Source organism: Somniosus microcephalus, unplaced genomic scaffold, assembly GCF_052327205.1.
Source record: "Somniosus microcephalus isolate GS21.2 unplaced genomic scaffold, FLI_Smic_1.0 unresolved_chr9, whole genome shotgun sequence".
NCBI lineage: Eukaryota > Metazoa > Chordata > Chondrichthyes > Squaliformes > Somniosidae > Somniosus > Somniosus microcephalus.
Window position 1 is genome coordinate 33,402,074 of NW_028225187.1, and position 12,932 is coordinate 33,415,005.

The 12,932-nt window shown below is 43.7% G+C and overlaps 1 protein-coding gene across 1 annotated transcript in view; it reads left to right on the plus strand.

Moving 5' to 3' along the window:
• Positions 1–7,230: 7,230 nt before the first annotated feature.
• LOC147085045 (low affinity immunoglobulin gamma Fc region receptor II-like) overlaps positions 7,231–12,932 on the plus strand; it is a 31,519-nt gene continuing 25,817 nt past the window's right edge. The window contains exon 1 of the mRNA XM_085979408.1: positions 7,231–7,243. Coding sequence (XP_085835534.1) covers positions 7,231–7,243 — 13 coding nt within the window. The remainder of the gene's footprint in view (positions 7,244–12,932) is intronic.

Genomic DNA, 12,932 nt, shown 5'->3' on the forward strand with positions numbered 1-12,932 from the left:
CTGTCTCTCTCTGTCTGTCTCTCTCACACTCTTTGTCTCTCTCTGTCTCCCTCTCTCTCTCTCTGTCTCTCTCTCTGTCTCTCTGTCTCCCTCTCTGTCTCTCTGTCTCTGCCTCTCTCTCTGTCTGTCTGTCTCTCTCTCTGTCTCTAACTCACTCTCCCTCTTTCCCTCTCTGTCTCACTCTCTCTCTGTCTCACTCTCTATCTGTTTCTCTGCCTCTCTCTCCGTCTATGTCTGTGTGTTTGTGATTCTCTTTCTCACTCTCCCTGTCTCTCTCTCTGTCTGTTTGTTTCTCTCTCTGCTGGCTGTTTGCTGCAGCAACCCTGATGAAATTCCAATATCCTGCCGTTTTGCCATAGCCCTGTATTTGCCTCAGCTTAAAACATGTAAACTCTTACCCCTTAAACAAGTCAATACAACCTGCTTGTAGATGCTGCCTGTGTTGCTACTGTATCCGGGTCCCTCCTTTTATTCCTCGACATTCAATTAAAAACTATTGAACGGTAATTGCCCACTTATTGTTGCTTATTGTCCTTTTCTCAATTATATTAATTAAGAGTCTGTGGCAGCGTGGATATAAAAACAGCTCAGGGTCAGAAAGAAGTGAGTGGTGCTGAAGGCTTGTTTTTCAGACTGGAGATAAGTAGGTAGTGGGGTTCCCCATGGTTCGCTTATTGAGACCTCTGCCCTTGTTCCTATATAATAACGACCTGGACTTGGGGTTAAAGGGCATCATTTCAAATGTGCAGAGACATTGCTGCTGAAACGTAATGCAGGGAAGTGATGCCTGTTGGAAGGAAGAATGAGGTGAGACAATATAAATAGCTTGGTGTAATTCTAAAGGGGGTGCAGTAACAGATAGACCTGGAGGTTCACTTACACACATCTTTGAAGTTGGCAGGCCAATTGTAAAGACTGTTAAAAAGTATACCGTATCATGTGATTTATAAATAGAGCCATAAAGTAGTGATGAATAATTATGAGGTGATGCTAAATCATTAAACATCATTTTTGGGGGCTCAGATGGAACATTGTGTCCAGTTCTGGCCATCAGATTTTACAAAGGATGTAAAAGCCTTGGAAAGAATGCAGAGAAAATTGAACAGAATGGAAACAGATGAGGAACTTCGATTATGTGGAAATGGTAGAGAAGCAGGGTGATGTTCTCTGTGCAGCAGGGAAGGGCAAGGGGTTTTAATAGAGTTATTCATAATTAGAAATTATTTTGATGATGCAAATAGGAAAAACCGTTTCACTGTCCAGAGATCAGCAACCAGAGGGTGCACATTTAGGGCAGGTGGTAAAATCGCCAGAGGGAGCGCTGCACTGCCGGAGGTGCCCTCTTTAGTATGAGATGGTAAACTGAGGCCCCTTCCTCCTCCCTCAGGTGGATGTAAGTTATCCCACACCATGACTCAATGAAGATCAGGGCAGCTGCACTGTTGTCCTGGTCATTATTCCTCACTCAGCCAACCGAAAATAGCATTTGGAAAATCCACCCGTTTGGGAAGTTAGTGCAAATTTGAAGACAAATGATATAAGATGAAACGCATTGGAGAATAAATTATCAATATAGGTATATCTCAGGTACAGGTCTGAGAATAAAGCATGAAATAGTAATCCTGGCGCCGGCAGTTATGGAAACAGAATAATTATTCACAAAGACTGAATCACAAGCTGCCTGCAGTTAGAGGAAACTTGATTCAGGCATTGCTCAATTTAACCTGTTTCCTTTGAAAACTGATATCTCTGCTGTAAGCTGCTGCTGGCATTTTCACAGCAACACCATCAGTTGAGGAAGATGCCTTTAATACACACTGTTTTGTGCAGAGAGGGAAGTGTAACTGCTTGACTCACTTCCCTGTGAACTGTGGCTCAGTTGCTAGCACACTCGCCTCTGAGTCAGAAGGTTGTGGGTTCAGAGTCTCACTCTATGGTCTTGAGCACATAAAGCCATACTTGAAGCTCTGAAGCAAAGCTGAGGGAGAGCTGCACTGTCGGAGGTGCTGTCTTTTGGATGAGACATTAAACAGAGGGCCTGTCCCTCTTCTCAGGTGAACATTAAAAAGGTCCCACGGCCAATATTTCAAAGAAACAGGGGAGTTATCCCCGGTGTCCTGGCCAACATTTATCCCTCCACCAACCTAACAAAAACAGATTATCTGGTCATTATCACATTGCTGTTTGTGGGACCTTGCTGTACGCAAAATGGCAGCACCGTTTCCCACAATACAACAGTGATTTCACTTGAAAAGTATTTCATTGGCTGTAACGTGCTTTGAGAAGTCCGATGTTCGTGAAAGGCGCTATATAAATGCAAGTCTACATTTTTTCCAATTTTCTTGCTGTCTTCTTCGCAGATAGATCAATGCCACAGAAACGATACATTAATAATACAGCTCCCTTCTAATCAATTAGCGAGGGAAAACTGTGGCTCAGAGAAGGTGCCTTTATATGTATTCTGGATATCAATCATTACATGTTCAGCAATGTATTCATTTTCGGTTTAATTTTATGCTTGTCTGTATATATGTAAGCTTGTCTAAATGCCTCTCTCTCTATCTCTTTCTTTCTCCATATCTATCGTAAGAGAGAGTGTAGGGAGAAATAGATACCACAATCTGCATCGTGTACCTGAGAAGAACCTAAAGTGATCATAATTATATCGGGTTTTGATAGGTTGAATTAGGACAAACAGTTCCCACTGGCTAGAGATCGTTGACCAGAGGATGTACATTTATGGTAATTGGCAAAAAAGAGGGGAGTTGCGGATATTTTTTTAATACCCTATTAATCACTACCTGGAATTCATTGCTTGAAAGGAAAATAGAAACAGATTTCACACTTAATTTAAGGTAAGTGATTTTATAGTTGAAAAGGAAACATTTACAGGGATTTGGTGAAATAACAGGGGAGTGGGTCAACTGAATAGTTTTTTCAAAGAGACTGTACAGGCACGATGACCACATTCTGTGCTGTTTTACTATATATATACAATAATTTGTAATATGTCTCTGAAAAGTACACAAAACACTTCTGATTAACCAAATTGTTTGCTGCATGTCTTTGGAATAATACAGGGTATCATTATCAGAGATGAAATATGTGTAAAGTGATTTGTTCACTATCTTTGGCTATGAAACATTGCTTCCTGCTAAATACTGCACTGGCTGCAGATAGGTTACAGTACGTAAAGCTAATTATTATACAAATCTGCTCTTTGAATAATGTAGCGAGTAATCTTATTGTTGTACTGAAAATTAAACAGGGTTGTTGTGTGTTTAGCGATTAAATGTACTAATATGTACATATATATGCAAATATATTAAGATAACGTCAACATACAATTAACATAATCTGGAATAGAAGTTAATCCTTCTGAGCTTCTCTCTGTGATCCTAAAACAGTCTCTATTTTTTTAAATTAAGGTTTTCAGTCCTTCATCATTGAAACAAGATGTTTAATATTGAAACATCTTCAGAGAGGCACCGGGAAGTTATATGTGATTGCCTAAAACGCACTGGCATTGTAGGTGGTTGTTTCAATACATTGTTTAATATATGCTACAGGCTTCTATTTACATATATAGGAAAAGGAAGAGGCCATTCCGCCCTTCGAGCCTGTTCTGCCATTCATTGAGATCATGGTTAATCTGCCTTTGGCCCATATCCCTTAATTCCTTTGGTTAATGGAAAGCTATCAATCTCCGATTTAAAATTAACAATTGATTTAGCAACAATTGCCGTTTGCGAGAGATAGTTTCAAACTTCGACCACCATTTGTGTGTATAATTTTGGAATTTCATATTTTCACTCCTGATAGGTCTGGCTCTAATTTTAAGACTATGCCACCTAGTCCAGGAATCCCTAACCAGCGGAAATCGTTTATCTCTATCTATCCCATCTGTTCCCCTTACTATCTTGATAACATCGAACAGATCACCTCCTCACATTTAAATTTTAGGAAATACATGCGTTGTTTGTGTAATCTCTCCTCGTAACTCAATATATTACACACCGGTGTAACATGTCAAATTCATGTTCAGAATGAGTGTGTAGTAATTGTATGTGCTGACAGGTCTGGAAGAGAGTGTTTGAAGACCAGGACCACAAACCCGGCACTAAGCTCCTGGTCTACAGAGCAGCAATGATACCCACCCTGCTGTACGCCTCAGAGACATGGACCATGTACAGGAGGCACCTCAAAACACTGGAGAGGTACCACCAACGCTGCCTCCGCAAGATCCTGCAAAGCCTTTGGCAGGATAGGCGCACTATTGTCAGTATTCTCGGTCAGGCCAACATCCCCAGCATCGAAGCCTTGACCACACTCGATCAACTCCGATGGATGGGTCAAATTTTCCGCATGCCCGATACGAGACTTTCAAAACAAGCACTCTACTCAGAGCTCCGGCACGGCAAGAGAGCCCCAGGTGGGCAGAGGAAACGCTTCAAGGACACCCTCAAAGCCTCCTTGAAAAAGTGTAACATCCCCACCGACACCTGGGAATCCCTGGCCTGAGACCATAGCACAAAGTGGAGGAGAAGCATCTGGGAAGGCACCGAACACCTCGAGTCTCTTCGCCGGGAGCAAGCGGAAGCCAAGCGCAAGCAGCGCACGTCAACCGAAGCACCCCACCCTCCCGCCCCTTCAACCACCGTTTGCCCCACGTGTGACAGAGACTGTAGGTCCTGCATTGGACTCATCAGTCACCTGTGAACACATTTTTAATGTGGAAGAAAGACATCCTCGGTTCCGAGGAACTGCCTATGAGGATGAAGAAGATTATTCGTTCCTTTAGTAACAACTTGATTAACGTGGTATCTGTGTTGCAATCTTGGTTACAGCAACAGCCACGTCATATCCTTTATGCACAAACCAACGACTAAGGAAGTTAAGAAAGAAATCTATCTCAGTCCTTTGGAGGCTCTGAAAATTGTGCGCGAATCTAATTAGAACATGTATACTCTCTCAGTTCTTCTTGGGATCAGTGAGTATGATTCTAGTGTCTGTTAATTTTAACTCCTCGAAGATTTTTATTTCAATGTAAAGTTGAAATAGAGAGTTACGCAAACTGTTTGAATTGAGGAACAGTCTACACAGGGCGTTGCTCGCTGCTGTATTTGTTTCTAATGCGCATAATCGGTAATACTCGGCCTGTATTTGTAATTGTTAAAAGGTGGGCGAGTAATTCACAGGGTACAAACTGGATGATGTGCTCTGGTAGCTTAAACAATAAATCATGCAGTGGTTTCTCAAGATCTGGACACTGTTCTCGTACAGTTTTGAAAGCGGATTACAGGAAGTAAGGGCAGAGTATGTGTGGCTGCTATTTAACTAATTCAAAGACACATTGTCTGTCTAACTTACTTCATACGGTAAGTGCTGGACACACTCAAATAGTCAGGCATCCTTTGTGGAGAGAGAATAGAGTTATTGTTTCAGTTCAACGAACTTTCATCAGAACTGGAAGTTGTTAGAGATGAGCAGCTTTTAAGAATATAAAGTGCCAGGATAAAGGGGACAGGAAACTAATAAAATGAGGCAGTCTGTGATAGGTTGGAGGACGTGAGTGATTCAGTGACAAAATGGATGATGGTGTAAGGGAAATGGGAGTGCTATTGTTGCAAGTCTAGAAACACATATTGGGTGCAGAGGATTTTTAATGGTTACAGTAGAACAGCAGCAGGTAAGGGAATCGTGGGGAATCTAACAATGTGGAGAGGCTTACCCTGGTTCGGGAATGTGGCGGAAGACAGTAGGTAGACTGCCAGGGGTGCGGTTGGTGGTCGGAAATTGTTCCTGGGAGTGAGGGTCTGATGGCGGAAGTGTGAAAAAGAGGTTTCTGGGAGTGGTTCCCAGTTCCTGCACTTATTTTAATAGCACTTCATCTCCAATATCTTCTAGTTCTCATTACATTTACCAACATGAATCGTTAACTCTGTTTCACTCTCCACAGATACTGCCTGACCTGCTGAGTGTTTCCTGAATTTCCTGTTTGTATTTCAGGATTCCAGCATTCACAGTGTTTTGTTTTACCTACTTGCCTTACTATCTCTTTGTTTTTTCTTTCTTACTATCTCTCTTTCTTTCTTATTTACTTTCTTTCGACCATTCTTTTTTCTTTCTGTCTCTTCTATCTTTCAATCTTACTTTCTTTCAAACTTTCTATATTTCTTTCGTTCTTTCTCACTCTCTTTCCTATTTCTTTCTTTCTTATTTTCTGTCTACCATTCTTTATTGCTTTCTATCTCTTTCTTTCAATCTTTCTTTCTTTCAATCCTTCTTTCAGTTTTTCTTTCAATCTTTCTTTCTTTCAATCTATCTTTCAATCTTTCTTTCTTTCAATCTCTCTATCTGTCTCTCTTTCTATCTCTCTTTCTCTCTCCCTTTCTCTCTGTTTATTTATTGCTCTGTGTCTATATCGATATGTGCATCTATCACCTTTTGCACTATTCCACAGGTTGTCCCCCTGTGTCTATTCCCGTGAGCACATTGACTGGCAGTCCGGACCCGAGCCATTCATTTCTTTTTCCACTTTCTCTCCCCTTTTACTTTTCTCGCTCTCCCTCCATGACCGCGCCCTCCTGTTGTTCTGCCTCCTTCGCTCTCTCCACTTTCGGATACTCTGCCCTCCCTAATCCCTACCCCAATCCAACATAACGAATACGGGAAGTTATACGTTCCTTTTCGTGACAACTTGACTAATGTTAACCCAGTGCCCTAATTAGTGACTTCAGCTAACGTGACGTCTGTGTTGCAATCTCGGTTACTGCAGCAACATTCACATCATATCCGTTATCCCCAAACCAATGACAAAGGCAATTACCAAAACACAATATCTCGGTATTTTGGAAGGATCCGCACAGTGTGCACGAATCTAATTAGAACATGTTTCCTCTCTCAGTTGTTCTTGGGATCAGTGGGCATGGGTGTACTGTCTGGTAACATTAACTACTCGAAGATCTTTACGTCAATGAAAAGTTCAAATAGAGAGTTCCGCAAAATGCTTGAATTGAGGAACTGCCGACACAGGGTTCAGCATGCAGCTGTTTTTTTCTAATATGCATATTTGATCATATTCGACATTTCATTGACATTTTAAATACATGAAATAGCAATTCACAGGATGCAAACTGGATGATGTGCTCTAGCAGCTTAAACAAAATCACACAGATGTTTCTCATGATCTGAACAATCTTATCGTACATTCTAAAAGCCTATTAAAGGATGAAAGGAGAAGGTATGTGAGGCTGTTATAAACATAAGTCAAAGACACATTGGCCCTGAATTTCCGATCGGAGGGTTCATGCGTGCGGATGTCTCCGATCAGGATAAATCTACGCATTAACCTGTTGGCTCTGTAGGTGCTGAGGATTGCGATCCTGGGCCTCTCCACTACGAAATGCAAGGAGGACCATGTATTCCAGGGATTCATGTGGTTCAGAGGCTTGCCCTGTTCAAAGTGCAGAGGCTTGTCCTGGATCGGCAATTTGGCAGACGGAAGGTAGTTAGACTCCCAAGGGGGCCGGATATTTATTATCAATGCTCTTTGTGGTGTATGTAACCTGTTCCACCTTAAGAGAACTACCTTAAGAGATGTACTACTTTCTCTTGGCTGCTGTATACTGTAATACCGGTGGTGACCACACAGGTATATAAACGTTGTGTAGGGATTTGCTGGGCAGTTCAGCCCTGACCTCCAAATAGTAAAGACCTGTTAAAAGTTATTCTTGTGGTCTGTGTCCAGTGATTTATAATAAGCATAACTGGGACACACAGACTTAACAGTGGCGATGAGTCCGATCTTACCCTGCAGCAGTTTTACATCCAAGGCAGCTTCGTCCTCAGAATGGGCGTCGAGAAGAAGCATCCGCCCTCATCATCCTGCTGAGCACCATCGCACGGGAGGCATCGAGAACCCGGGTTAAAAAGAAAAATTCTGATCAAGAAGCCCTCCATCAGTGACAGGCAGTGATCATCCCTTCTACCACGGTGGTGGGTAAGCCGATCAGCGACACGAGCAGAACATCGGCCACGTTGACTGGAGTGGGGGAGGGAAAATGGAGGAAAAAGGGTGGAGAACTCGACCACAGCCGGTGAAAAGGGCCGGGCTGCAATCGAGGCCAAGAGGCACAGCGACTGTGGCAGCTTAAGGCACGAGAGCCGCGGAGAACTCAAACGCAGCCGGTGTAAAGGACCGGGCTGCATGCGGGGCTGAGAGGCGCAACAGCAGGGGAAGCGTGAATGCCCACGGGAACCGCGGGGGAGTAAAAGCAGCGTCGGGGAATTGAGAACCGCTGGGGAGGCGAGAACGGCAGCAGCACGACAATCGCCATTGCAGCCAGCGGGGGAGGAAGGCAAACGCGGGAGTCCACCATTGTAGTCGGCGGGGGAAGAAGACGAGCGCGGGAAAGACAGCCAAGCGCGGGAAGCCGCCATTTTAGTAGGCGGGGGAAGAAGACAAGCGCGGGAAGCCACCATTTTGAGAAAAAGAAAAATTTAAAAGCTTGCAAGGATGCCTAAACATGGGAACATTAATACCTTTGATAGCGATATCGAAGATTGGACCACGTATGTAGAACGCATGGAAGTATATTGTAAAGCAAATAAGGTACCAGATGATGAGAAAGCACTAACCTTATTAAGCTCAATGGGTGCGAAGACATACGGGCTATTGAAGCACCTTCTATCACCAGATAAACCAGCGGATCAGACTTTTGCGAATATTGTTACTGTCCTGAAAAATCATTTAAACCCCACGCCGCTGATGATAGCGGAACGATTTAAATTTTACAGAAGAACGCAGCTGAAAGACGAAAGCAACGCTGAATTTTTAATTGAACTGCGTAAGCTATCAAAGTACTGTCAGTTTGGAACAGGACTAGCAGATGCGCTGAAGGATAAATTTGTGTGTGGATTGTTAAAAGAAGGAACACAAAAGCGACTGCTTGAGGAGAATGATCTTACGCTTGATAAAGCTGTCACTATTGCAGCATCGCACGAAGCCGCAGCGAGAGGCACTGCAGAAATGCAGCTATGGTCACCGGAACTCAGCACCAATCAAATGGTCTTGGGTAGAGTAAAATGTTATCGTTGTGGAAAGACAACGCACGATCAGAACCAGTGCTGGTTCAAAAATCAGGAATGCAGAAAATGTGGCAGGCTTGGTCACATAGCTAAAGCATGCCGGTCAGGAAAGAAGACCAGCAACAAAAAGTCACCGCAGGAAAAGTACAGAAAGGTACACAAGGTGACAGAGAACAGTTCGAACGAACAGAAGTCAAATTCAGACTCCAGCAGTAATGAACTGGGTAGTCTAAGAGTACACAATGTTGGTAATGACGCAGACCTACAAACAATCTGGGTCACACTTCAGATAGCAGGAGTCCAAGTGAAGATGGAATTGGACACTGGATCGGCATTGACGGTTATGAATAAGCAAGATTACAAAAGGTTATTCCCACATATTCCCCTACGGGATAAGGAGATTGTATTGAAAACATACACGGGGCAAAGAGTATACCCCATTTGGAAGATAGAGGTAAAGGTGGTCCTCAAGGGCAAAGGAAGCTGAGGAATGGACTTATATGTGCTACCTGAGGGAGGTCCACCACTACTGGGACGGGAGTGGATTAGGAAAATAAATATGGACTGGCATTCCTTAAAAGCACTAATGGTAGATTCCGGTAAAAAAGATGTCAAACCTAAACGATTGTCCAGAATATTGGTCGATGCTAAAGAGGTGTTCCAACAGGGACTGGGAACACTGAGAGGAATTAAGGCAAACAACAAGGTTGAAGAACATGTAAACCCGAAATTTTTCAAAGCCAGACCGGTACCTTGTGCGATACGACCTGCTGTGGAAGCTGAGCTGGAAGGGCTAGAACATTCAGGAGTACTGTCTAAGGTAGACTGGAGTGAGTGGGCCACGCCCATTGTTCCCATCATGAAGTGTTCATCGAGCAACAAGCCAGGGGAACCGTGGAAGGTTCGCATCTGTGGAGATTTCAAGATCACTGTTAATCCGGTGCTTCACACGGTGCAGTATCCGTTTCCGCGGATTGAGGATATCGTCGCTTCATTGTCTGGCGGGAAACACTTCACCAAGATAGACCTGGCGCAGGCGTACTTACAGATGGAAGTTGAGGAAGAGTCACGCCAGTATCTCACGATCAACACGCAAAGAGGCTTGTACCGGTATAATGGACTGGTTTTTGGAGTGGCATCGGCTCCAGCAATTTGGCAGAGGGCCATGGAGCAGGTATTACAGGGAATTCCAGGCACACAATGTTACCTGGACGATATTCTGATTACAGGAGATGATGACGAGGAAAACCTTGCAAATTTGGAACTGGTGCTCACCAGATTGAAAGAAAATGGACTTCGAATTAATCGCCAGAAATGTGAGTTCTTTCAGAAGTGGATCTCGTACTGTGGTCATGTCATTGACCAGGAGGGGCTTCATAATTCTCCTGACAAGATCGAAGCTGCTTTGAAGGCTCCCGCTCCGGATAATGTATCCCAGTTGAGGTCGTTCCTAGGGTTGATTAACTATTACCATAAGTTTCTGCCAAATTTATCCACGGTGCTGCACCCGCTGAATGCTCTTTTGCAGAAGGGAGTACCATGGAAGTGGAGCGAGGACTGTAAGAGGGCCTTTCTCAAATGCAAGGCATTGATCACCTCAGAGGAAGTGTTGGCTCACTTCAACCCAACGCTGCCTATTCGTTTGGCTTGTGATGCTTCTCCATATGGTATTGGGGCAGTACTCTCACACAAGTTGCCAAATGGCCTGGAGAGGCCAGTTGCGTTCACATCCAGATCATTGACCTCCGCTGAGCGCAACTATGCTCAGATAGATAGGGAGGCTCTCAGCCTTGTGTGGGGAGTAAAGAAGTTTAATCATTACCTGCAGGGCCAAAAATTTACGCTTCTGACAGACCACCAGCCGTTGGTATCCATTTTTAACCCTAAGAAGGGTGTTTCGGTGATGACAGCACAGAGACTCCAGAGATGGTCCCTTTCCTAGGGGCACATCAATATCAGATCGAATTCAAAGGTACAAAGCAGCATGGTAATGCTGATGGGCTGTCGCGCCTGCCACTACCTACAGAGGAGAAGGCACCGATGGTTGACTCTGCCCTGTTGAGTTATTTCACTCAACCTTCATCGAATGTTTACCAGTCACCAATGCAAGTATTGAAAGAGAAACCAGGAATGACCCGACACTGTCCCGGGCCTACGAAGTGACAGTGAAGGGATGGCCAGCACATGGTGATCCACTGTTACCGGCATTCTCAGCAAGACGAGAACAGCTGTCCGTCTGTCAAGGAACATTGATGTATGGAACAAGGGTGATTATTCCGCCTAAGTTAAGAGAGAGAGTTCTAAAGGAACTGCATGAAAGTCATCTGGGGGGAGTCAAGATGATAAGCCTTGCAAGGGCTTATGTGTGGTGGCCGGGTATCGAACAACAGATAGAGGATCTGACGAAAAGCTGCTCAGGGTGCCAAAAAGTGCAAAATGCACCTCCGATTGCACCGCTGCATCCATGGGAATGGCCTTCAACCCCATGGCAATGGTTACATATTGACTTTGCTGGTCCATTCATGGACTCCTTGTTTTTAATTGCGGTGGACGCACATTCTAAATGGCCAGAAGTGATTAAGATGACTACCACTACCTCGGAAAAGACGATCGTGGTGCTAAGAACGATATTTGCCAGAAATGGATTGCCAGAACAAATATGATCAGACAACGGACCGCAGTTCGTGTCAGAAGAATTCCAGAAATTCATGAAGAAGAATGGGGTGAAACATTATACCTCTGCCCCATATCATCCGGCTACAAACGGGTTGGCTGAGAGATTTGTACAAACGTTCAAAAAAGCAATAAAGGCCATGAACGAAGATCAGATTCCACTACAACACAAGGTGGACAAATTCCTACTGGCATATCGAAACGCCACTCATGCAGTGACAAACCAAAGTCCTGCCATGATGTTCTATAACAGGAGGTTGCGGTCCAGGTTGGACTTGTTAAAACCAAATGTGCGGAGGGAAGTTGAAAACAAACAGTTCCAGCATATAAATAACAAGACCACTCGGAGTTTCGAAATAGGACAACCAGTGTTAGCCCGGGACTATAAATACGAGAAATGGCAATCTGGAACAATTCGGGCCAGACAAGGACCCCTGATGTACACGGTAGATATTGGTGAAAATGTAATACGGCGTCATGCTGACCAACTGGTAGAATCGAGAACAAGTGTCGAACCCAGGGTTACGGCAGAGACAACCATGGAAGAAGTTAGTGAACCTGAAGCATCTACCTCAGAAGTGAATGTACCTGAGGATGATGTCCAATCCATAAGAGAGCAACTAGATGAGTCACCCCAGCAACGAAAATCAGAGACCCCTGAAAGGCGTTATCCAACTCGAATCAGGAGGCCTCCTCAGAGATTGAATCTTTGAACTGTTTTGCATGAAGTTGTATATATATATGTCTATATGTTATTATGTTATGTTAAATGGGGATATAACTGTTAAGCTAAAAAGAGAGGATTGTGGTGTATGTAACCTGTTCCACCTTAAGAGAACTACCTTAAGCGATGTACTACATTCTCTTGGATGCTGTATACTGTAATACCGGTGGTGACCACACCGGTATATAAACGTTGTGTAGGGATTTGCTGGGCAGTTCAGCCCTGACCTCTGAATAGTAAAGACCTGTTAAAAGTTATTCTTGTGCTCTGTGTCCAGTGATTTATAATAAGCATAACTGGGACACACAGACTTAACACTCTTCATCTCTAATATCTGCTAGTTCTCATTACATTTATATGCCTAAAACTTTAACTCTGTTTCTTTCTTTCTTTCTTTCTTTCTTTCTTTCTTACTTTATTTCCTTCTCTCTCTTGACAAATGTTT